At 52.0% G+C, this 24,780-nt stretch overlaps 10 protein-coding genes across 10 annotated transcripts; 7 read left to right on the top strand and 3 right to left on the bottom strand.

Annotated features, from left to right (window-relative positions):
• Positions 1-85: 85 nt before the first annotated feature.
• On the top strand, positions 86-1,021 carry HMPREF1120_06455 (methylated-DNA-[protein]-cysteine S-methyltransferase; the record flags this gene model as incomplete). Its single annotated transcript, XM_009160658.1, has 1 exon — positions 86-1,021. The coding sequence occupies one exon, from the start codon at positions 86-88 to the stop codon at positions 1,019-1,021; it is 936 nt and encodes a 311-aa protein (XP_009158906.1).
• A 194-nt stretch (positions 1,022-1,215) lies between these two features.
• HMPREF1120_06454 (uncharacterized protein) lies at positions 1,216-2,463 on the top strand (the record flags this gene model as incomplete). The annotated part of the gene is made up of 1 exon (XM_009160657.1): positions 1,216-2,463. One exon carries the CDS (start codon positions 1,216-1,218, stop codon positions 2,461-2,463), a length of 1,248 nt encoding a protein of 415 aa, XP_009158905.1.
• A 664-nt stretch (positions 2,464-3,127) lies between these two features.
• Positions 3,128-3,553, bottom strand: HMPREF1120_06453 (uncharacterized protein; the record flags this gene model as incomplete). Its single annotated transcript, XM_009160656.1, has 2 exons — positions 3,128-3,231; positions 3,292-3,553. The coding sequence occupies 2 exons, from the start codon at positions 3,551-3,553 to the stop codon at positions 3,128-3,130; spliced, it is 366 nt and encodes a 121-aa protein (XP_009158904.1).
• Positions 3,554-3,951: 398 nt separating this feature from the next.
• Positions 3,952-5,721, top strand: HMPREF1120_06452 (translation initiation factor eIF-2 beta subunit). The gene is made up of 3 exons (XM_009160655.1): positions 3,952-4,092; positions 4,285-4,435; positions 4,493-5,721. The coding sequence occupies exons 1-3, from the start codon at positions 4,081-4,083 to the stop codon at positions 5,323-5,325; spliced, it is 996 nt and encodes a 331-aa protein (XP_009158903.1). The 5' UTR covers positions 3,952-4,080; the 3' UTR covers positions 5,326-5,721.
• Positions 5,722-5,762: 41 nt separating this feature from the next.
• HMPREF1120_06451 (uncharacterized protein) lies at positions 5,763-7,258 on the bottom strand (the record flags this gene model as incomplete). The annotated part of the gene is made up of 3 exons (XM_009160654.1): positions 5,763-5,984; positions 6,137-7,044; positions 7,201-7,258. 3 exons carry the CDS (start codon positions 7,256-7,258, stop codon positions 5,763-5,765), a joined length of 1,188 nt encoding a protein of 395 aa, XP_009158902.1.
• Positions 7,259-7,999: 741 nt separating this feature from the next.
• HMPREF1120_06450 (uncharacterized protein) lies at positions 8,000-9,919 on the top strand. The gene has a single exon (XM_009160653.1). It carries the CDS (start codon positions 9,085-9,087, stop codon positions 9,742-9,744), a length of 660 nt encoding a protein of 219 aa, XP_009158901.1. The 5' UTR covers positions 8,000-9,084; the 3' UTR covers positions 9,745-9,919.
• Positions 9,920-11,516: 1,597 nt separating this feature from the next.
• HMPREF1120_06449 (uncharacterized protein) lies at positions 11,517-12,528 on the top strand. The gene has a single exon (XM_009160652.1). The coding sequence runs from the start codon at positions 11,641-11,643 to the stop codon at positions 12,067-12,069; it is 429 nt and encodes a 142-aa protein (XP_009158900.1). The 5' UTR covers positions 11,517-11,640; the 3' UTR covers positions 12,070-12,528.
• A 1,853-nt stretch (positions 12,529-14,381) lies between these two features.
• On the bottom strand, positions 14,382-16,124 carry HMPREF1120_06448 (UMF1 family MFS transporter; the record flags this gene model as incomplete). Its single annotated transcript, XM_009160651.1, has 2 exons — positions 14,382-15,091; positions 15,155-16,124. 2 exons carry the CDS (start codon positions 16,122-16,124, stop codon positions 14,382-14,384), a joined length of 1,680 nt encoding a protein of 559 aa, XP_009158899.1.
• Positions 16,125-16,770: 646 nt separating this feature from the next.
• On the top strand, positions 16,771-21,476 carry HMPREF1120_06447 (uncharacterized protein). The gene is made up of 2 exons (XM_009160650.1): positions 16,771-18,402; positions 18,454-21,476. The coding sequence occupies exons 1-2, from the start codon at positions 18,096-18,098 to the stop codon at positions 20,949-20,951; spliced, it is 2,805 nt and encodes a 934-aa protein (XP_009158898.1). The 5' UTR covers positions 16,771-18,095; the 3' UTR covers positions 20,952-21,476.
• Positions 21,477-22,028: 552 nt separating this feature from the next.
• Positions 22,029-24,704, top strand: HMPREF1120_06446 (uncharacterized protein). The gene is made up of 3 exons (XM_009160649.1): positions 22,029-22,424; positions 22,494-23,861; positions 23,928-24,704. Exons 1-3 carry the CDS (start codon positions 22,335-22,337, stop codon positions 24,054-24,056), a joined length of 1,587 nt encoding a protein of 528 aa, XP_009158897.1. The 5' UTR covers positions 22,029-22,334; the 3' UTR covers positions 24,057-24,704.
• Positions 24,705-24,780: the final 76 nt, after the last annotated feature.

Below are 24,780 nucleotides of genomic sequence, written 5' to 3'. Positions count from 1 at the left end.
TTTCTACTCTCATTCTTGCTCTAGCCATTATTGCTTGTTTTCAACAGCGATATTCATACTATAGGCCGTCCAGTCATCCCAGGCCATGGCTAACCTCGATGACTTACGCAAGCAGTGGGCGACTTTGTACGCCCGCACTCTTCCTCAGCTGGCGAATGCACGATCCCCAGTACAAACGAGCTGGCCGGTGACTCTTGATCATTGCTTCGCCCGGATCATCCTGGACTATACAATAGGCCACGGTGAAAGACAATGGGACCATGTCGTAGACAAACCGGCGGTAAGGAATATGACTGAGCAACAGCTGCAAGATGCGATTGCCTTAGCCGAACAGGTTGCATCAGGTAAGGCTGACCTCTGTTACTTGAACGAGATCAGTCTGCAGTGTAGGGGAAAGCATGAAACGGACTACGTCGACCGTTTGCAAGGGGAATCTGCGGCAGAAGAACAACACTTCATCCCAATAGCCGCAAATCGGAAGCGGACGTTGGAAGAGGACTCTGAGAATCCACAACCTCTCTCAGGGAAGCAGCGAAAGACGGAAAAGGGACAGTCCATGTTGTGCTTTAGTCCAAGCGTGCAAACAGAATATGATCGACCATTGTCACCAGACCTTCCCAAGGAGAGTGGCGAGCTTAGCGACGAGCTCAAACGGACAGTCCAACGCATCCGTTCACATCCATCAATGACGCCATATCGTAAGAAGCTTTACCTCACACTTCTATCAGTCCCACGGGGTCGCTATACCACATACGCAGCCATGTCGGATTACCTTAATTCCTCGGCTCGAGCCGTGGGTAATGGAATGCGAAACAATCCTTTTGCACCTGAGGTGCCTTGCCACCGTGTTCTGGCCGCAAATGGCACCATCGGCGGATTCAATGGTGACTGGGGAAAGGATGGAAAATATGCCTCCAAGAAAGTCGAGTTACTTCGAAGTGAGGGAATCAAGTTTGATGGCGTGGGGAAGGTGGTGGGTGTACCTTTTCGACAATTTCACTCGTTCGAGCATGTGGATTGAGCCGTTTGACTCGTCAAGAAGTCGATGGCAACATTAATAATACTACAGAGGGTCTTGTCAGACTTGCGTGGACTGCTGGTTGCTTGAAATCGATCCAGCTCCGGCCATCTGCAGGTGGCATTCACTTCCAACGTCCATCATGAGGCTGCGGCGCTCTGTTGACTCGCCTACCGCACGTATACACTCGGCCAGTCATGAGCGGCTCCCTGACGACAGTTGGAACTGCACCCGGCCATCGACCAGTTGCACCTGCTCTATCCAATACATTGGATTCTGAAAATCAACTTCGACCCTTTCTTCCCAGAAGTGCCCTCAGCATGGCTTCCCAAACAGATGTATCTCAAGCTTTTACGCCAGACGCCATTACCGAGTCTGAGCGAACGACAATCCATTGGCTTCCCAACGAGACGCTCGATACGATTCTCTCGAACCTTGTCCAACCTGAAATCATCCTTTTCAACAGTCCCAACGATCCTGCCTTCCTGCATCGCCAGACCTCAATCTTTCCGATCAGACTTGTGTCCCATCGATTTAAGAGTCTAGTTGATACCGTGTTGGCGCAGAATTATCCACGGGACATCTGGGTAGTGGGGGCACTTCCCATCGACGACACCAGCCAGCTACAGTCAATATGTCTGGAGTATATGACCGGCCTGCGCACCATGCTGGCTCCACTTCTCCGAAGCAAGATGCCATTCAATATCAGAGTTCATCTGCTTCCAGAACTCTTTAGCATGCGCGCAGAGATCAACTGGGAGCTCGGCCCTGTGACGTCGACCTTTCTCGATGGTAGTCGACCTGGTTTCAAGGATGGTTGCACTGCTGCCAGAACTATGGCTGGGCATTATCTCGCAGCAATAACGTTGTCACATATGCTACGCAGAATCCTTGAAGAGGACGATGGTGCTGTCAAAAGAGCCACAATGCGTCTCATGTTACATGAAGTGGACGGAAGCACGTCAGAAATCTCCCAACTTTCGGCGGAGGACCCTCGGCGGGAGACTACTTTTCTGCCATTCTGGGACATTGACGCCGTCTCCGGAGTTGTAGCCCATTGGAAATGGATTCGGCAGGCAGCCAGGAATTCAAATCCTCAGCTGGGCGAGTTCATGACGCTTCCTGTTATTGCGTGGCCAACATTGGCTGGAATCACTCCTGAGCACGTTCTTGAGAAAAGCTACGTTGATATAATGGAAGCTTGGAGATACGGCCGTGTTGAAGAGTTCACAGATACCGTGGTCAAATTCCGAATCTCCGGATCCAAGTTGAAAATTCGTTGTCCTAGCAATGACATGCTTGCATTGTGGCTCACCACACTCAGCATCCGCATGGTGGGTATTCGATGTTTTGCTATTCGAGGGATGGGCATCTTCAGCCCTGGCGATAGCCGTCTCCGTGCGGTTCTTCTGGAGAGACCCATGTCACTGCTCAACGCCCCCTGACTCGCTGCACCTGAACGGTCAACCTCTGTTGAAGTTAGAAGTTTTTGTGGTACGAATCACTTCAGCATTGGAGTATCGCCCATATTGGATAGCGGCATGTTGTTCGACCTCTGAGCATAAAGCAGATACTGCCAGACAGCCGGTCTTACACAATACCAGTACGGAAGCCCTCGGTGTTTGGAGGAAACAGGCGGGTGATCCGAGTGCAGCAGCAGACCAACCGGGGTAGAACAGTAAGCCAACGGGAAAATGGGCACTGTACAAAATACAATGCTTTGTATCATCATTTCACATATCCCACTGCCTGTCTGATGTGTTTGCATTATTCCGCTGCGCTCTCGCGTGAGGAACAAGTCGACTGGGCCATTGTCTAGCAACTTGTCGCGCATAGTAACCAGGTAGATATATCCACCCCCATCATGCAATACTCATCGCGCACGCAGGATACCCCGTTTCGATAAAGGGCACGTCAAATGGTGTACGTAGTCGCTCTAATCCGACCCAACCATAGATCATGCCAGTCATTTCTTGGGCCATCTTTGTGAACTGAAAATGATATGCTTCGACTTCATCACTTGTGATGGCTATACCGACCCCACAGCCTTGCAAGTCCAGTTGCTTCTGAGTACCATAGTGGTTGGCGTCGCCCATAACTCTTCAAGCGTCATAATGAGGCAGCGGCTTCGACTGCACCGACTCCTTGGAAGGCCGCCTTGTTCGTCACCACAATTTCAACGGGATATTTCCACTCCATAAACTGCTTCCATCCTATACAGCATGTCAGTCGCCGGTCTGCATGGTAGAATTTGTCCTGAAGTATAGACATACCCCAGTATGCAAACTTCCGTCCAAAGTATTTGCCCATGTAGGGTACGATCACCATTGTAAGCAACAGTTCGAGTTGCTGTAAACTCTCTTTCCACTCTCTTTCTGCGTCAGACTCTCCATTGTAATCCTCATCATCTGTATCTTCGTCGGAATCGGGCTCATCGGAGGGCAGCGAGTCGACCTCATCATCTTCGTCGTCCCCGCCGTTCAAGGGAGGAGGATCGAGAAACGAAGCTGCGGCGTCGGCGTCGATATCGGACATGTTGCTGCGCTGCAGTGCCACCTCTCTAGGAGTCCTTTCGACTAGACTGCTGCTGCCATGGATTGAAGATGGGTCTGACCAGTAACGACTCTTGGTGGATGTTGTTACCGGTCTGGACTGGACGTATAACTTGGATGTTGTATACAGACTCGTCGGCTGCGGTCCGTCGTCAATGATGCAAACCACGAATCAGCGGTGGTTATCGGTTGTAGTGCACAGTAGGCGGATAATGTAAAATCAACATGTCTGACTACAGTTATTTCTGGATGGTCAGGTCAATTCCGCCGGAAACTGAGCCGAAGCCAAATTGTCAGACGGCTTTTTAGTGTCCACGTGACCAGCGTCACTGGTTGACTCACAGAGAGACACTTTAATTTGACAAAATGTAATCCGGACTGCACCGTCCTAACGCATCTCTCCATCACCAATTCACATTCCAAGAGGCGATTTTACAACTCGAACCTCCAAGCTTCTATCAGTACAACCTCCTCCCATCGCTTATCCTTGCACTCGAGAACCGAACCAACATGGCAGAAGTGGTAAGCAACGTCAGAAACCCCCCACAATCACACGACGGCGACTGCGCACTGGAGGATTTGCATCTGAAACCTGATGCACCTCGCCCCACCGGCGAGAAAGCAACTTCCATTTTCATTCCCGCCTCACGTCCTACTATCACCGCAATACAATTTGATACCAATATCAATACTGACATTTTGTCGCTTGCTCAGCAGGAGCAGCCTCAGCCTCTTCACGAACGAAAGCCGCGCAAGTCGGTCGCCTTCAGCGCCGAGGACACCATCATGGATGAGAACGGCTACATCTCCGAAGCGCCTCGCAGCGACACGGAGGAAAAGGTGACGGCGCAGAAACATTCATCACGTACGTCTACCAAACCATCAGACCCCACGGGCAAAATACTAACATTCGAATCCTTAGCGCCTGATGCCGACAAGCCAGTCGAAGAATTGACCGACATGTTCGCGGGATTGAACAAGAAGAAGAAGAAATCGTCGAAACCAAAGACCACCGAAGATGGAGCTGATGGCGACGCACCAGCGCCCGCCGCTGATACCGAGTTCGACCCGACCGTCCTGAAGAAGAAAAAGAAGAAGTCGACCAAATCAAAGACCGAGGGTGGCGACTTTGCCGCGAAACTGGCGAGCGCGGGCGTCGACGGGCTTGGAGGAGAAGAAGGCGCCAACAAAGCCGGTGGCGAGGACGGCACTGCGCAGGAGCAGACGGGCGACATGAACGCCGGCACGGGTATCTGGGCCCACGACGCCACCACCCCCATCTCGTACGAATTGCTCCTCAAACGGTTCTTCCAGCTCGTCAACGAACATAACCCGGACATCCTGGCCTCGGGAAGCAAGTCATACAAGATCCCGCCGCCGCAGTGTCTGCGCGAAGGGAACAAGAAGACCATTTTCGCAAACATTGCCGAGATCTGCAAGCGTATGAACCGGAACGACGAACACGTCATCCAGTTCCTGTTTGCCGAACTGGGTACCTCGGGCTCCGTCGATGGCAGCAAGCGCCTCGTCATCAAGGGTCGCTTCCAGCAGAAACAGATTGAGAATGTCCTCCGTCGTTATATTGTCGAGTATGTCACTTGCAAGACCTGTCGCTCGCCCAACACCGAGTTGTCCAAGGGTGAAAACAGATTGTACTTCGTCACGTGCAATTCCTGCGGATCTAGAAGGTCGGTCGCGGCCATCAAACATGGTTTCACCGCCCAGGTCGGCAAGCGCAAGAGGATGAACGGTTAAACTTGAATGGCCCTCAAAGAATGATTTGCAGTGTGGCAGATTGGAATGGAAGCAGAGAGTCTGTGACAAACACGGAGGTTACCATTTCGAGATGGTTCAACGCTTTGTGCTGTCCGGGGAATTGGGGTCTATGGTCTGTATGGGGCGTTGCTTCACAAGTACACGGGAAGAGCATGGTCGTGTGTACCTTAGCTTCATATCCAAATGATGAACTCAAAGAACTAGACGTTTCGAACCTCGTTTCGGCCTTGGTGCCTCAGCAAGCTAGGGCTTTCAAAATGCTGCCTGTTGCTGTTTGGTTGCTACATATCCACTTGTGATGCAGATTAACCAGTTAAATACGTGAAATAGAACTCATGATGGCAACAATGCTAGAAAACTCTCGGCGCTCCTCGATATAAAATGCCCTAGTCACCCAGAAAGACGTCTTGGAAAGCTCAAAAGACCTGTGCGGCCTGCCCCTGGATGAAGGCAGAAAAGGCGTTGGCATTTCTGGTCTGGAGATATACCGTTCCCGGCCCTGAGAAGTTGCACACGAGGCCTTCACCACTGGCGGCTCCGGAAATGATGCCGCCGCTGGCGACGCGTTCGAGGACGTATTTGCAGTTCCAGGCGACCAGATGACCATTGTCGACGATATACCTTTCGCCATCGACAAGCTGAATTTTCAGAAGACCAATCAGTCAGTAAAACCATGGAGGGTTGGGGATCTTATGGCGCGTAATGGTTTAGAGCATCCCGAAACTGCATCCCAACTCCAAGCAGAGAGCGAGAGAGGTCGATTGGGAAGGGAAAATAAGTAATCACTCACATCTTTCTTTAAGATCGCGCCAAACGTAGACATCCACAGTATCCCCCGGCCGGACATTTTGTAGACGAACAACCCCTCGCCGGAAAACATGGCCTTGCCGATACCTTGGCTTTTATATTCTTTCACCACGCCCTGGGTGCAAGCGAGGAAGGCGTCGCGGCCAACGCTCCAAGTTTCATTTCCGTCCAACCTCAGAAGGGAGATATCGCCCAAACTGCTGGGGGCAAGTAATAGTTCTCCGGGACCCGTGAATGTCGAATGGGTCATTTCGCCTCCGATCAGGAGTTTCTTCATGCTGAATTTCACGGCGCCCTTGAGAGTGATGGACGGAGACATGGCGATCATGGCCCCCGGTTTGGCGGTCAAAGGACATCCCATTGCCAATTGTACAGTCAAAATCGAGTTCGTGTCCCGATGCGAGATGCGGTACGACCCGCCGTTGAATGTGCCTACGTCGTCGGCCGTCGTGGCTTGCGCGCCGACGAATTGACTTCCCTCCGGCACGCCTGGTAGCTTCGGCCCATTACTGGGCGGTGCTTTCATCATGTTACCGAACTCTTGAGTCAGCTTTTGCAATCGTGGGGACGACACTGATTGTTGCTGTTGTTGCTGGTCTGGTGTCTGCTGCTGCTGCTGTTGCGGAGGAGGGCTGAATTGGCCGCGTGGTGGAGGTGGTCCATTGTATGATGGCACCTGGTCGAATGTGGTTCGGTATGCTGGTGCCGACGCCGGGACTGAGCCGTAATTGTATGGTCTTTGCGCCGTTGGCTGTTGGAGCGGAGGGGTGGTTGCGTTCTGCGGCGTGAATGGTGGTGGTGGAGGATAGTCGCTGGACGGAGCGGGAGAGGGACCTGATGGAGGCGGAGGAGGGAAGTAGCTGTGTTGTGATGATGGTGGAGGAGGATATGCTAGTTCGCAGAGTTGTTAGTCGGTACGGAGGGATGTTTTCATGTTCTATCATCTCGTACAATGTCCATTTTCCTGCGGCGGGGCTGAAGCGGCGTTGTAAATTAGCGATTGTTATTCACCCAAGCTCTCAGATTGCTGGAGATGAGGAAGCGTACGAGGATAGTAGCCCCCTTGCGATTGTTGTCCTGACCCTGGAGGAGCAGGATACGACATGGTCGCAGCGTGAAGTCAATGGTGTGAGAGGGGATGGTTGGAACAACGCAACACAGCACCCCGCAATCGAAACAGATGGCTCAACAGCAGTTATTGGTACAAAGCAAGGGATAACAAGCAGAAACCTCAGTCGATGCAAGCAGTATTCGACAGGGGAAGCAAAGCGGTGATGGTAGGCTTCTCACTCAATCGAGGACTGCAGTGGTCGAGGCTGGGCCAACATTGCCCGGAGACCCAAGATAGAAATATACTAATATCATCAATGAGGCTAGGGGGACAGTAGCCGCCGGGATCTGATGCAAACCCTCATTATTGTTCTCACCTGCAGTCCTGAGTCTGCCTGGTTCATCTTGGGAGGAGGCGCAATCATCCAAGGGCAGGATACGGTTGGTGGATGGCGGCTTGGTTGGGCGCCTATGCTACCAGTGCGGATACAAAGATACCTACCTAGGTACACAGCCCGGGAGTTAGGTAGTTGTACAGACAGTGCCCGCACGAGGTATACAAGTACACTGCACTGCACGTGGGACGCGCCGTGTCTGATGCGGATAGAGGGGAAGAACCAGGTACCTGCCAACTTGAAGTGGTGCCTTTGGCTGCCACTGCCAGTGCAGTGGGGAAGCGTCTCGGAAAAGTTGCCTCGCTGCGGTCATTAGTCATGCTCAGCCACTACTAGCACTGTGCTAGTACTACAGTGGTACTGGTACTGTGGTAGCCACGAATCCTCTCATGGACGACAAGCGTGAGTCGGATTCACACTTCAAGTTTCTCAAGCTTTTATAGGAACAAGGACAGGGCCTTCCCAACGCGGGGTGGAGGGCCACAGCCACCGCTTTGAGTCCACACTGGGCTTAAATACTTAGCTACTTCGACCGATGAAGAACAGACTTTCTTGTTACTGATCATGCAGATGCACTCTAACTGTTCCGCCGAGGTTGTTCGGTCGTCCTGGACAACCTGATCTGGATATTGCGGGAAAGCTACATACCATACAACTATGTAGGAAGTCGATCAGTTGAAGTCGCCAGCTACTATGCATTGTTCCGCCGAGGTTGTTCGCTCGTCCTGGACTGCTTAACCTGGACCTTGCGCGAAGCTAGTCTAGGAAGATTACTCTGAACTTGAACGAGATCCTGTGCCTCTTCAACACCATCCTCGATTCAAACTTGTATGAAGTGTGTTGTTGGGAAACGTGGAGGACCGGCCAAGGCGAGGCTTTTTGTGCAGGCCTATCTAGGTAGGTATATATATTTGGAGAGTGATCAAGCAGGTTTGTGAATGTCTTGTCAAGTCTTGCCAAAATTCCGATCCCTTATCAACATGTCGCGATATCTATACCTACTTACATTACTACTAATCTCCATCTCCGTTTCCATCGCCGAAGATAATGCCAAAGCTTGTCCACCATGGGTGACTCCTTACCTCACGAACATCCTGGTTAGACATCCTGAATTCCCAGGCGTACAATTAGCTATATCTTTTCCGCGCTGTGGAATCGATTGCAAAACGAGCGTGAACTCCAACCTGAGCCAATTCACCCATGAGCCGCCTTACCTGGAGGACACTCCCTGGCGCATTGCAAGCATCACAAAGACATTCACGGCCGCGGCAACCTTGCAGCTTGTTGAGGAAAACAAACTCAACCTTCACGCTCCAGTCGTCAATTTCTAACCTGCGTGGGCTGTCAACTATCTGGAACAAGAAGCACGAGCTTCAAACGCCAGCCAGATCACCAGTTGGATGCTCCTACACCACACAAGCGGACTGGGCGACCACGCCACAGATCCACGGTAGACGGCAAAGGTTATGGCGAATCCCGAATATCGATGGACCCAGCAGACTGTTCTTGCGTGGGCCGCAGCCAATGTGACGGGTGTTGGGTTCCCCGGAGAACGAAATCACTATTCCGACACGGGGAACACCTACCTTGGCTTGGTCATCGAAAATGTGACGGAGCTAAACCTTGCAGAGGCTGGCCGCACGTTGCTCAGGCTCGATACCCTCGACATGCCATCGACGTACTGGGAGATCCTCGAGCCGACACCAACCCAAAAGCAAAACGAAAAGGTCCTCGAGCGGGCGGGTCAGTATCTCCAAGGCAGGATGCCACCCACGCCGACGCGAGCTTCGACTTGTACGGTGCAGGCGGCCTTGTAAGCAATAGCGGGGACCTCAACTATTTCACCAGGGCGCTTCACACGGGACGAGTGCTGAGCAACGCATTTTTGCAGCTTATGTTGACGACCGAGAAGACCGGCTATTCGGGATGTGGTATATTTAATGATACCTTTGCTGGTCAACAGGCTTGGGGTCATCGTGGCTTCCGGGCCGCTTGGGCTTATTACCTTCCGACTCTAGACTTGTATATCTCTGGGACCAATGGCGTAGGTGGTGATGGCTTGGACTTGAACCCACTGGTGCAAAGTGTTATTGACCATGGCTGTCTCCGGCTCAATATTGGAGATGCGACGGACATGGCTGGATAGGAAAGAGGACTTGTTTTTCCCTCCCATATGGGAAATAATTTAGCACTGTTGGGTGTCCATACCGTCATTCGAAGACACTGGCCATCACCACCTGCAGCAGAAGTCAATGAGGCGGTTCATTCGAAAGGAAAAGGTACTGTAAAAGACGAATTTGAATTGTTCTCTCCAAAAAGGCAAAATTCTCCGGTTCAAGTTCCAAGGCGGCGCCTGTCGAAGAACCCTTCAGGCTCGGCCCGCGGTGGGACCTAATGCTATTTTTCGTGCAGTTTCCACTACTACGCCCGTTCGCAGAGCCACTTTTATCAATTGATCTGATACAATTACAGCAAAATTTTCCTCGGTGCTTCCGCGTGGCGTGTCATGTCGTGTCGACTCCACCACCAAAAAGGAGTCACTGGCAAAAAGCATGCAGGCACAAAAGAGAAAGAGGACGACCGCCGCCGCATCATACCTTTTGAGGAAACCGAGTCCGATTCTCTTGCCATTGCCACGTTTCAAAATCGAATGTCTGCAGAATAATTTCGGTGTTGCATCGCCGAGGGGAGGGTGTATATAGTTTTTCGGAAGTGAGAAATCTTCACCATGGAAATTACCGTCGACGGTCATGCGAAAGTTTGAGGCGGGATCGCGACCGCTCGAGGACCGCCCGCGTGTGTCGATTATCCAACCTGTATGATTTTCACATGTCTATTAGTATTGCCATGCCACAGGAGCAAAATGGTTCCACCCCCACCAGTACTACCAGTACTACAACATTGTACCTGCCCGGCAAGTTGGCACTGCAACGGTAGGAGACTTGGTCGTGGACGCTGGCGCACAGTGTTTTTCGAACCTGATAGTCACTAAAAGTGACAGTTACGCGTCTCATCGAGGAGCCACCCTCTTCAAGCCAGATGTAATCACTACTACATATTGGCCCCCTTTACGGTGACAGCAGACTTGTCAGTTTCTTGATGTACAGACTTTTTGCTCGGGTCGTGGTCACGATATCTTCGACCTGTATGAATCTGTAAGTTGAGATCCTACTAGTAGGGAGGAGAGACAAAGAAGAGAAGAAAGGCGCTCGAGAATCAACAAGAACAACACCTATGGAACGAGGAAATTAAGCAAGCAGATGGCTTCAAGCTGTAGGCAGTATTATTATGTCCTATATGATTTGTACTGTGGTTCCATGGCTAGTTCTTTTTGTCTAGCCTATGGTAGATGTTCATCGTTCAGCACTTGAACGGAGGAATCTCTCTCACCATGTTATTCATGGTTGTTTGGTTGTGGATTGTCCACACTCTTCAGACGAGGTCCAATATAATACTCAACAGATGTTGGGAATACTGGATGCCCTCTCTGAGTTCAACCGGCGTCGGTGATGCCACGAAAGAGGTAAGATGCAGATGTAGAGCGCCGAGTCTCAATCCAATGGCCCGTCTGAGATCTGCTTTGCGCCTCTATCGACGTCAAGTCGATTGACGAGCATGACCTGGCAGTGGAAGGGCCATAGATCGGTTGAAGATCAGCTTGTGACGGTGAGGTGCACTTCGTCTCTTTTGTCGGGTACACCATCAATCAGTGCCTCAGCCCTGTTTCCGTCTCTTTCTGCGCTTCACAATCTCTTCCCGGAGATAAAACAAATGGCCATCACTGGCAGGGCCAGTCATCATCTGCGACGCTTGGATTGTGTGTGGTGTTTCTGTTCCATCGCTCCTCAGCCAGAGGATGCCTCTCAATGGTCGAGAGGTGCATGCATCATCGGCAAGCGTGGATAATATTAGGTTTGGGTTCGGGGGTATCATAATTCTGTTGCTTATAAGCAAACGTAACGTGTCGTAAAAGTAATTGGTCGCATCAGGTCGTAACAAGTCAAATCAAGTCGTCCATGGTCTTTGCATAACATTTCTGCGTATGCAAAAAGATTCAAATTCTTCATCTCATGGGTCGTCTCGACGATGTCCTTGTCAGAGCGAGACCTCCAAGATCCTCCTCTTCATCGAGGTCCTCAGTCAAGGGGAACCCGTATTCATCGACCTCGGAGGACGGGGACGTGGAGGGGGACGAAGATGGAGATGTGGATGTGGAGGAGGAAGATCGGCTTTCGGCGTCGCTCGGTTGATGCGGATGTGTCGACGACCGCGGAGATCCTTTGCTCTCCTTGTAGTTGTACTTGTCTTCCGTCGGCGATGTCTGCAGTTCACGCTCGGTTCGCGCAATGTCCTGCAGAAGCATTTCGAGGAGATGTCCGTGGCTGAGCCGGAGTCGGAGATCGTCCCGCACCAGCTTGTCCGAGGACTTTCTTCGGGCCGTGTCGGCCAAATGGTACGCCTCCTCACGTGATAGTGATCGACTAATGGTGTTGCAGTCGAGATCACGTGAGGGCGGTCGGGTCAATGGTTGCATCATGGAGAGCGGCATTTTGATGATCAAAAATGTTTGGTATGTGAAGCGGTCAGGAGATTTAATGCTGAAATGAACCCCCCTTAGGGGATATATAACGGATCTGTGAGAGAAGCGCAAAGTGGTGGCGGACGCGTTGACTTTTGTTTCTCTTGAGAAAATTGTTTGCAAGTGGATACGGTACGCGCGTGGGTGTGAAAAATGTCTTTTTGAGATGGCGGTGCTGTGGGCTCAGGCTCTTTTTTGAGGTAGCACTGCGGTGTCGTCGTGGTATCGCGTTTCGGGAGGAAATCCAGATGGGCCACAGCCTTGCTTTTCACATGCGTAAAAAAAGGCTGAGATTGCTGAGATCTCGGCGTAAAGCCCCTTTTTTTGTGAGATCACGACTCGGAAGATTCCTCCACCTCGTAACTACGTCGTCCGGTAGACTCGTAAATCAATTCCGACGAATAGTAGGTAACGATGTATTGGCTCTGGTTTGGCACGCAATGCTCGTAGATATATCCCTAAGAGATTTGCTTCGATGCAAGGGAGTCGCTGATCGTTGTATATAACTATCATATGTCGGATATCGGTCAGGAGGACCGTCGACAAGTGCCTGAGTCACGACATTATAATAACTAATCGCAGGTGTAATCACCCGGACGTGCATGGGCCTTGCTCCGTCAGCCGTAGTTATCAGTACGAGGTGTTCGTTCAGTAAACACGCCGCCCGAGCCGCTCGGGACAGATTTGACAAAGCCTCAAAAAGTAACAGGGCGTGAAGTGGGCACGGTCTGCCGTACTATTCGCACGGGATTCGTTCGCACGGCCATCAGTAATGCAAAAATGCCCAATTCGGCCGCGAGGGACCCGTTCTATGTTAACCAAATCAGCACGCCCTGTTGACTCACGCCTGGCAGGCCGAGGCACCTCCGTGGATGAGATTGGCTAGCAGCTGTTGGAAACAATTACCATGTCCAGAAACTCTAGGGGATGAAGGATGCTAGTTGGTCCGCTCGGAAAAGCCATGCCGATGGACAAACTCTGTTCCACGCCTTTGCTGACGAGCTCACCGCCAGAGCAAAAACGGAGCCTGCGGTCCCACCCATCGATCGAGCGATGGCCCGAAGTCGTGATGTTATGGTCCTACGAACCGACTTTGGTGGTCCGATGCGCCGTCAAATCGATCATGTCCACCACTGTACTGACTCGGTGCCCACTTATCTGATACTAGCTGGCAATCATCGTGACAGTGCCTCTTTTGTCTGGTAATCCTTATAAAAACCAGACGAACCCCTGGCCATTGGCGCTCATTGATGCACTGAATGACCTAGCCAAGTGGTTTCTTTGCGTTGTTCCTGGAGTCGAGCATCAGCATTGCGGCTAGTCGATCCAGGTGTCGCCGAGTCAAATGGTCGATTGCTCCATTCGTAAGCGGCGCCTCAAAGCTATTTTGTAGTCCTTTTGAATGATCCCTTGTGGGGTGAGGAAACCCGACCCTCGGCTTTCACAGGCTTTCGTACTCAGATCAAGTATAAGATTCACTAGGTCAGGTTACGCCATTGGCGATGCTTCCACTGGCCGGCGGTATCGACGTTAAGTAGCGGGGCGAATATGAAATATCACAAAAGGCCGAGAGCCCGCTGAATGGATGTGGTTCACGCTGGTACTGTTGCTGCGATGCGTACAGTAAGAGAATAGGACATCGAGTATATTCGTATCGGGTCCAGCCAATGGTTCTCGCCGCGTAAAACTCATGAAAGGCAGGACTATGCTAGCCATCGAGCAGGCACACTGTCGTCTCGTCTCGGCGAGAGCCGTTCAAATAAGACGAATATACGGCAAGGGGCTTATCGTTAAGGCCTTATCCTTGGGGTATCCCGTTCCTATATCATACTCTTCTTCGCTTTGCTGGATGCAACTCAGACTGCTTGACTCATGATTTCACCCATCGAAACAAATGATGTTGATAGTGAAATGTCCATCACGAACGATTCGCACCTATCAGTCCAAAGCCAAGGCCAATGCTGACATGGAGCGAAGGCAGAAAACCAGGATGTCCTCCGATACCAGAAAAAGGAGACCACAGTCGCACACCGTGCCGCCTTCATATCGCTAAACACCAGGGCTTCTAGATCAGTGAACCTCGTTGCTCGTATAACCGGATTGAGCGGGTATGGACGCAGCATTGCGGCGGTAAAAATCGTTGGTCGTTAGCCCCAGAATTGTCTGTAAATCGAACAAGTACGATTGTAGAGACCATAATCCCTTCACTCTCCGGTCTTGACTTTGTGAACTTCCCGGCCTGGTGACGTCTCATTCGTGGTGCCATCGCCAAATGACCGCCTTGAACTGATAATACTCGCACGTCTTTCCTTTGCAGCCTTTTCCTTCGCCAGAAATCGTTCCTGTTCCCGGCGACTCTTCTTCAAATCGATGAAGAAGAAGAGCAGGCCGAAGCTCAACAGACTGATCCCAAAAAGGAAGTAGAAAGGGAGGCTGTCGTTTCCTTTGGGATCCGCATCAATGATGGCGCTGCTTACTATTGGTCCAACAAACGCAGAAGCCTTTCCAGTAACTGAATATAAACTGAAAAATAGGAACTCTTTTCCGCGAGGTGTGACCTCACTGATCATCGTCTGGCTGTAGGCGTACCATTGGCAAACAAACAAGCCGTAGAAGGTCTGGTAGAGCCAAAACTCGAACTCCCGATGGAAACCAAACCGCTGGGTCCAGATTCCAATAAGCCCCCAGGCGTCGAGGACAAGTATGCCGATCATTACGGCATCGAACATGGTTTTGGTGCTGAACCCGTATCGTTTCTGAATGAACCAGTACGCAAAGATTCCCACACCCTGAGCTGCAATACCCACAATGAGTAGATAAGTCAGTGTCAAGGTGTTGTAAGAAACCACCGAGTTCTGCAGAGTTGCGATCACGGTGACGGTCGTGTTAAGAGAATCGCCGAGTAAGAAGTACCCTCAGTGGACGTTAGAAAGAGACCAATTCAATTCGACCAGCGTGCGGCAGATAAAATGCTTACCAACAAGGTATAACAGACTCTGCTTCAATTCCCAGATCTGTGTTATGGCACGGTAAATATTCCAAAAGCCCACGCTGATGATGTTCGTTCCAGCTGGCAAGGATTGCCCTGGTCGCTTCTTCTCGATCATGAACCAAGGAATGGCGAGCAGCACCCACACGCCCGTGGCGTAGGCGATTAGAACAGATAGGCCCCAGAGATTGTTGGCGGCACTTGCATTGACATTCAGCGCAAACAAAATGCCGACAAGGATTGCAAGGATGATAATCTCGCCTCCACTCTGCATAATAAATGCGACGTTATAAATTCTGTTGCGCTCCATCATGTCGGCGAAATCGTAGTCATCTCGAGTGATCTCTCGCTTTTCGTACTCGTCGGCCTTCTGTCGCATCTCGGGCATGTTCCTCGCCAATCCGGGAAAGGCGGCGGTCCAGAAAGTTATGCACATCTGGTACGCAATCAATCCTGTTGCGTACATACCCGTGGCCACGGGCCATTTCTCTTGAGTATGAACTCCAAGCCACCCGAAGCCCAGTCCGAAGGCTACAATGGTCCAGAAAACCAGGATCCATGGCCGCCACCTGCCATAGTCTGCCATGCTGCCCAAGAGGAGGAACAGAACAACCTGAATTGCAAAGGAAATGCCATTGGTAAGCAGTACAATGCTGTTGATGGTCCGGTAAGCACCAAGAAATTGAAGTCGGCCACTGTCACCGGCGGCCTGGTATAACAGGTCTTGGAACAACGTCGGTGCAAAGTTGAAGAGGGTCAGCCCGTTGTTCCCCACGTAATAGCAGTAATACGCCCAGCGCTCCCATTTTGATGTTTCGTAGTTGGGATCGAACTGGTCAGGGGCCACGAGACGTTCTTCATCTTGGGGATCTGGCGAAAGCTGTGCATTATGATCTGCCTCATCGGCCAGCTCTGGACCAGTTGCGGCAGCAACTAAGCCGGCATTCGCAACCGACATATTGTTGCTTGAACCAGAAGGTGGTGTTCAAGATAGCACTGCTACTAGTATATAGTATTTTTGCATAATGTTCATCACAAGCGAGAAGCTTCAAAGCTGCAAAAATGGTCAGTTAAATTTGAACCAGCTTTGAAAGTTAGTCAGCCCCCCAATGTGCCATTCTAGGTACCATTCAGCCGCGGCATTGATGAGGTGATAGTTGCATGACGAATAGCTGCAGATCAGCCAGCAGAAGAAAGTATTGTGCTTGCTACACAGATTGTTGAAGGCGCTGTCAATGGTCGGCCGCAATGACGGACCCTGTTCGCGGTGGATGGTAAACCCTTCGCTAACAGGGGCCAAAGTAGAGCAATTGGTCAACGGTTGATAGTTGATAAGGTACCTAGGGAGTAAGCTCTGGGGATCGCGAAACACGGGGAGCTAAGCTATCGGCCAGGGACCTGCCAAAAGAAAAGCTTGCTTTCAGGCGCCCTAGGCTACAGTACCAAGGCTATTACTGTAGGTGCCAGGTCCAGCAGCTTCACCCGAAGCTGTGGGTGCTGCTACCAGGAAGTGGACGGCACGTGGTCTCTACCACTGGGCGTCCAGCTACCAGGCACCTCTACCATTCAAGCTAATGGTGTGCCTTTCATAGTAGCACAGTACCTACAATAGTACATTGTACAACTAGGTACCTAATACAACGGTACCTTAGGTAGCTGGGTCGAAAGCTGCTGCAGTGCATTAGAAAAACCATCTGTGTTGAGGCCACCGTGGAACAGCTACTCCCTGCTAGCACCAATGCCACGGTCACGGAGGGAAAACGATTGTGCCGAAAGCACCTCTGACACGTGACTTTGTATCACGTGATACTATGGAAATAAAGGTATTCCGACGTCATTGAATCTGGCATCCTATTCGTTGAGGCTCAGGCTGGTGAGCGTGAAGTTGTCGAGGCCATCTTGGCCAGGTTGAGGCCCTGAGTGTCTTGTTCCTGAGAAGATCCCCAGCAAAACCGACATATAAAAAGTCGAGAACCGAACATATGTGTACAGCTGACGATGCGATACTTTACATCACATAGGTACGATGGAAATCGAATAATGATCAACGAAACGGTAGACTATTCCCTCAGGGCCGGCCGTTCTAGAACATGACAATCACATGGTCGACGCATGGCCAGACACTTCGAGACACCTGAAACGAACCACCCAATCACAACCAGGGGTAAAACACAGGCAACCAGAAATCGGCGATGTGCCTGGTGGCGAACAGCGCAAGGAGAAGATCATAGCCAGGGGCCTAGATCACGAGGGCACCCGTTGCGCGGACTGCACTACACTAGAGTACGCAGTCGTTGGAGAACTGGTAGGCCTGCAAGTGACCGGCTCAGGCCATTCGTGGTCAAACCATTTGTGGCAAGCGTCGATGATGGGCTGTGATCGCTGGGAGCAATGCAATGGGCTTCGGGACAGTGGGCCCCCAGTCAGCCGCCCCGGCCAATGCCTGCAATAGTGCTTGGCGGCTTTTGGCCTCAATCGCGATCCAGAAGCCTGATGTCCGATCTGTGTGCTCTTTTTTCATCTCTCCCTCAAGGGCACTGGCGATCGAGCCAAAGACAACCTTGCTTCAACCCCTTCAGCCCCTCTCCACTGGCCAAAATGGCAAGGTCCTGCGGAAATGTGGTAGAATCATCTCTCTCGCCTCCGACCACACCACCTTGCTGTCGTTCTACGACAGCTCGCTTCAACGGCGTCGGAATAAAATACCACAACCCCCTGCGCCGCTCCTGATCGATTTGACCATGCAAAATCGGGAGTAAGGCATCAACCTGCAGAGCTTACTACAACGTATCGACCTCACAACCAGACTCATCGTGTCACGTTGGAGCCCACGACGTGACCTTAAGCCAGTTTACCCAGCGTCGAACCCTTTCTCGAACCGCCCCTCCTCCAGGTCGTCCTGATCGCGACTCTGGAGCCATGCCGCAGAATGTTAGACAATCCCCCATCGTCGGCACGGTCACCTAAACGATCGTTCGCCCAAATCAACGCCAACCAGGGCATTTCTCTTCCCTCAACATCGACGTCGCTTCCCACGAACAAGAAAGTCCGGATCGATCCGATCCCCAGCTCTGATGAATCGGCCGCTGCATCCGCTCGGCAGGCTATAGCGGCGTCACCCCGGGCGACTGCACCAGGAGAGAGAGAGTCGAGCAGTGACCAGAGCGGCGCCAAATGGTTTAGAAGGGCAAATGAGAATGTCGAAGGTCCAGCGAAGAAGCCTGCGAGGCGCGAAGGTGGCCACAAACCGCCTTTCAAAGCCTCCTTTTATGCTAATGCTGGTTTAGATGAGTCGCCTTTTTATATGACCCATCAAAAAAGATATGAACCGTCACACAATCTTCGGTCTGTCAATGCGGAAAGTTTCGGACAGTTAGGCAGAGGCGACAGCGAGAATGATGAGCTGCGCGGAGTCATTGATGATTTGACCGTCGAAAACAAAAAGTTGAAGAGTCTACTCCGTACCCGGCAATGCCGGGCGAGTCCTGCCAGCAGTGATCCAGATCGGGTCATTGAAGTTCGCACTCACGGATTGCCACCGGAAAAGAAAAGAGAACTGGAAGAGCTCTTGAAGACATTTGCAACCGGAGTCGCCAGCGAGAGTGCTTCGGAACCTAGTGGTTGTTCCACACGATCCGTGGGCAAGCCTGCGCCTGGCAACGGCAATACCAATGCTGAACCTTTTGGTGCTAATAAACCCCCCGGACTGGAGCACACCAACACTGACTCCGGATACGCTTCTATCTCCAACTCAGCCATTCACTCAACGTCCAATGCTGGTGACCCGAGGATCCAGGAGGCCGAAAACAAAAGCCGGAAAGACTCGGATATTAAAAGCTATCTGCATGACATCCCCGACTCGTTGTTCCCGCAGAACACACTGTCTGTCAGCGAGAGCACGAAAATGGAACTCGTGGTCCAGAGGCTGGAGCAGTTGTTCACCGGCAAGCTGGCAGTGCCAGGAGAACATTCTCTACCTGTCCAGCAACAGAAGATTTCTCGTTCTGCAGCCAAGGCAGATCGCCGGGAAGATCTCAAACTGAACCGAACAAGTAAGCCGGAGGGTGCACGCGAGGCACACGTTCTCCCACCAGATTCAAGTATCAACCTCGACTCGATTCCTCAAGATAATGGACAGCGTGGGGGAAATCCGTCAGCCAACGAGACTGCTTCAAGCGACACTCCAGGATCAAGTCTGGACCACCCTGGCACCCCAGATCAACGACCTACTCGACCCTTAGATCTGGATATACATCGGGCACAAATCGCGGTGGATAACATCCGGTACATTCAACATCTAGGTTTCTCATCACCACAATTTGGAACTGCCACGAATACTCAGGAACAGCCGTGGATGTATCTGAATCTGCTCATGAGTATGGCCCAGCTTCATACGCTCAATGTCACTCCTGCCTTTATTCGCAAAGCTGTAAAGGCAAAGAGCACTAAGTTTGAGCTTTCGAAGGATGGACACAAGATTCGCTGGAAGGGCGATCCTAACAAACCCAGTGGACATCCAACAGAACATAGCCCGGCTGCTATCACGCAAACCAATTTGGAAGAGGCGGGCGACGAGGGCGGGCGCCGGAGCGCGAGAAGTGCAGCAACCACGCTCAATGAAGCTGCTCCTACATCGCTTCTAGACGACAAAGCTTCGCCGAGTGTGAGTCATGCTCTATCAAGAAGGGAAGACTCCACTGCAACTTCCTCCAACGTGGCCGTTGGTCAGCCGTCGGCATTGTCGTCAAAGGCCTCGTCGTTTGACTACAAGCCAATCGTGTACCGTGGGAAGAAGCACCCTGCGAAAGGCCATAAGTCTTACTTGGATTCTTCAAGCTCATCTGGCGACGTGTCCCCGGATGCCACCGGCCCTCCCGATGCTTTAGGTCGACCAAGCCTTGGGAATAGCCCAGACTCGCGCGAAGGTTTCTTGACAATCTTCAGCAATCCTCATTTCTGCATTGACCTGAGTGGTGAAAAGTTGCTCGTCTCCTCGAGGACCGATGTACATCCGTACTCCGAAGCGGTTTTGGGAATCTTCGAAAAGCCGCGTCCAGAAGAGGACAATCTTCGCGACGCCTCTGCTTGCTATTTCGTCTTGCCTGCCGAAGAAGCTCAACCTTGCTCACCTGACCAATGTCCCGATCTCTCTTGGGAAATCCCACCTATCACCTCCGCGGGCGAAGATGAGACGCAGCCAATGGAGCTGGAAGCATCTGGCATTGGCGGTGTTCGGCCGGAAGACAACTTTGCTATAGATGTGAAGGTGGAAAGGACGAAGGTGCATATTGCGAGCCCGGAGGTGACTGGGAGACGCAAGGCGTCAGGCTATTGCTACCGCGTCATTGAAACCACCATGCTGACGCTTCAACCCTCTCGCCTGCCGCCACCAAGCTACGTTTTCTTCACCAGTTCTTCGTCCAGTGGAGAGCAGGACTACCTTGACAGCGACTCGACGTCTCGGTCGTCCTCCGAGGAAGAATCTCCTGCTCCGGCCGGACTTTTGTGGAAGTGGTCATCAAGCTCTACCGATCAGCGGCCTGGGGAAGAGTATTCGGAAGATAGCTCGCTGGGTGCTTTGGAGGCAGCCCGAGCCCGAGCTCTCAACACTGCGGCCGCTCAAGTCGAAGATTCTGACATGATTGCTATTCGGGGAGGAGCAACCCTGAGTGGTAGCCTTGCGGCGACAGCCGGGGCGAGCTACAGTGCTGCTTCGGCCGCCGATCTGGAGTCTGCTGGGCGCGAGGAGGACCAGGAGTCCTCCAACGACATGGACTGCGGGTGATTTCTTGTCAAAGCTGAAGGTATCGGTGGTCCGACTTTCTTCATTAATATCATTAAATTTGCCTTTATTATACGACATAGCATGGCGTTGGTGGATTCGTTATGCGGATAACACGCAATGGGATAGTGCCCATTTCGGGGCTGCACGCGTTTGACGACCGGAAGCTACCCGTGGCAAAAGAACCGTACATATCATTTATTCTGCGTTACTATTAGTGGCCGTTATATTTTACTTGACGTTTCACCGTCCCCTGAAGGCATCTATGCCTAATGAATGCGATCCCACAATCACAGGTGTTGGCTGTTTAGTGGTCTCGCCCTGATCTGGCTGTTCGGCGCGGTTCGCTGCGAACTGTTGATGATCATCGGATGTGAGGCCTGCGCTGGTGTGGACACGGATACTGCCGGGTAAGAACTCGGGAGACCAATGAGGCCGGCCAACGCCCGGAGAACTGTTTGACGCTGCAAATACGAACCCCTAAAAGCTGCCATATCTCCTTGAAATATTATTGTCTCCGAGCAGATAAGGCGTTTTGCTATAAAATTAATCGTAGTAGTACGTTGTAGATATCCCGTGGCCAATGTTGCTGCAAGGATTCTTTGCCGTGCGCCAGGGCCGACAATACCGCGCCCATACTATCCACTATACACTGTAGTGACGATGGTCACGTGCGAGGTCACGCAGCTCCTCCTCAACTCGCCTGGACCTTCGGTGCGCGTCGTGACAGAAAGGCAACATGCTGGAAAGCGAACTGTTGCAGTAAAATTCGAGAGTGTAGCTGCCGTGATAATAGACCGCAAACGCCCTCTTTTTAATTGAATAAGTAACGGCCTGGCTGGGTTGGGTTGGATACCTGGCAGCGGCCGAGAGGACAATTCCGCCTGCGCCGCGGCTTCTCCTTCGCATCGGATCTGTACCGTCCTCCCCCCCAGACAGAGGCACACTTTGCCCAATACTGGTCGACAGTCCCAGTCCCATTCCCAGTCCCGCTCGAGGACACCGACGGTATGATTCCGGGCTCGCTCGCCCCCGGTGGGGTCAGTTTCGTCGTTTCTCAATCCCTCCCCGTGTCCTGCCCGTCTCCAAATATCAACCTCCGCGCTGCGAGCCGATGCTCGGATAGTAGTTTATATTACTAGTAGCCGTAGCTTACCTACAAGTCGACAGCTAAGGGCGAGGGCGAGAAGGACTCATAGTCATCAGTCTTGTTTTCTCAAGCTTTCCGCACGCTTTTTGTCTTGTCGTCTGTCTTCCTTGGGCGTCTCACTGCCTACTGTACAATCCGATCCTGCCTTTGACCTGGATTTACGACCTGTCTGCCGGTTGCTCCATCGAGTGAATCCACGGGTTTGACTGAGAGAGAGAAGGAGAGTCAGAAACAAAATGTCGTTTCTCGAGTCCACGATGCGCGCATCCAGTGAGGCGTCGAGGTGTTGGCGGACAGCGCGGTATTTCACGCGCAACAAGAGACAGGTGAGTGAGCATAGCATTAGCATTTCCATCAGGGAGCCGTAGAGACCCAAAACTAACTGCTTGTTCAAGCAAAACCTCATGTTCGCACGCTCCTTTTCCTCCACGCTCCGCCGCAATGAAATCAACAAGATCGTCCCATCTGCCGCCGAGGCAATCAAGGACCTCAAGTCCAACTCGACGCTCCTGTGCGGAGGATTCGGTCTCTGCGGCGTTCCCGACACGCTGATCAACGAGGTTGCAAAGACACCCTCGATCACAGGATTGACAGCCGTGTCCAACAATGCAGGCATCCCCGGCGCCGGGCTCGGTCAACTATTGGAGTCTCGACAGGTCAAAAAGATGATAGCCAGCTACGTCGGAGAGAACAAGGTTCTGGAACAAATGTACTTGGGCGGCGAGTTGGAGCTGGAACTTACACCGCAAGGCACGCTGGCCGAACGATGCGCGGCAGGCGGCAAAGGTATCCCAGCATTCTACACGCCCGCTGCGTTCGGGACGGTAGTGCAAACGGGCGAAATCCCACTTCGACACAACCCGGACGGCACGGTGGCTGCGTTCGGTAAGCCGCGCGACGTCAAAGTGTTCAACGGCAAAAGCTACGTGATGGAAGAGGCCATCCAAGGTGACTACGCATTCGTCAAAGCCTACCGCGCCGACAAACTGGGCAACTGCCAGTTCCGGCTGGCGGCCAACAACTTCAACGGTGCCATGGGCCGCAACGCGAAGGTCACCATCGTCGAGGCAGAGCACATTGTCGAGGTGGGCGAGATCGACCCTGTCGCCGTACACTTGCCGGGCATCTACGTCAGCAAGGTGATCCAATCCACAGCCGAGAAGAAGATTGAAAAGTACGTCAACCGCAAGGAGGAAGGCGAGGGAGATATCAAGGACAGCCTGGGCAAAGGAGACACGGCCTCCAAGCGCGAACGTATCGTCAAGCGTGCCGCAAAGGAGTTCCAGAACGGCATGTACGCCAACCTGGGCATCGGCATGCCCATGCTTGCTCCGTCGTTCGTCGATCCCTCGGTTGAAGTTCAGCTGCAATCCGAGAACGGCATTCTTGGGCTCGGTCCTTACCCAAAGAAGGGAGAGGAAGACCCAGACCTGATCAACGCCGGGAAGGAGACTGTCACTCTTAACCCCGGCGCCTCGTGTTTCGGGTCCGAAGAGTCCTTTGGCATGATCCGCTCCGGCCGCATCAACATGTCCATGTTGGGCGCTATGCAGGTTTCCGCCCGTGGTGATCTGGCTAACTGGATGTTGCCCGGCAAAGTCAAGGGCTTTGGTGGTGCTATGGATCTTGTTTCTAACCCGGAGAAGACCAAAGTTGTCGCTCTGATGGAGCACACTGACAAGAAGGGTAACCCCAAGATTCTGAAACAGTGCGAGTTCCCGCTTACGGGTCGCGCTTGTGTCAGCAGAATTATTACTGAGCTGGTAAGTTTTGATATGAACTGTTCAGAATCCTGAGTGGCTCAAGTTAACCACTTTCTTTTCTTCCAGTGTGTCTTTGACGTCGACTTCACCAACGGCTTGACTCTGATCGAGGTCGCCGAGGGCGTCACCGTCGACGAGGTCAAGGCAAAGACCGAAGCTCCCTTCAAGGTCGCTGACAACCTCAAGACTTTCTAGACGAGACGCCCTTGGGTGTCACTTCTTTGGCTGAAATGCCCAGAGGAGAAGCCCTTGGACGTGCAAAGCGGGTAGAGACGATCAATCACTCCATGGTGATTGGTTACACGACACAACATGATCTCGAGGACGTACTTATTTGAGCATCTCAGCCAAAGCCCGGAGGGTTCTTGACTTTTGCGCTTTCTCGGATTCGATTCGCGATTTCAAATCCATTCGCATCAGGCATACATACTGAGTGATGAAGGAATTGTGTCGGTGTGTGGACTATATGACGAAAGAAACTGGAAAGCGCCAAAAGCGCCGACCAGCAAACAAAACCATCCGTCGTTTCTGGATTGGTGGTCTTGATTTTTTTTCCCCCTCTGGTGATTGCTTGGTTGTTTTTGGATGTCAGCGGCGTTGAGCACAGAGCGGAGCCGGGACTTTGGAATTCTGTTCTGCTGCCGTTCAATTCCATTCGCACCGCGCGCGCGTATTGCAAGTTCACATCGCGGGAGAAATCTTACCTACCTGGTATATACCCAGGTAGCTAGGTAGCTAGGTACAGTAGCTATCGTAGGTACCTCCTCTATATCAAAAGAAAATAGCAAAAAGCATGGATCGGGTATTCTGAATACCAAGATTGAACAGATTGATCATAAGGCATTTCTTCATTGATTATCGACGAATGTAAAGTGAAGAGAATCATATCATCCAGATAGGATATCCATCAGTGGCTTGA

Source organism: Exophiala dermatitidis (genome assembly GCF_000230625.1).
Source record: "Exophiala dermatitidis NIH/UT8656 unplaced genomic scaffold supercont1.5, whole genome shotgun sequence".
Classification (NCBI taxonomy): Eukaryota; Fungi; Ascomycota; class Eurotiomycetes; order Chaetothyriales; family Herpotrichiellaceae; genus Exophiala; species Exophiala dermatitidis.
This window is presented reverse-complemented; position numbering and strand designations above follow the sequence as displayed.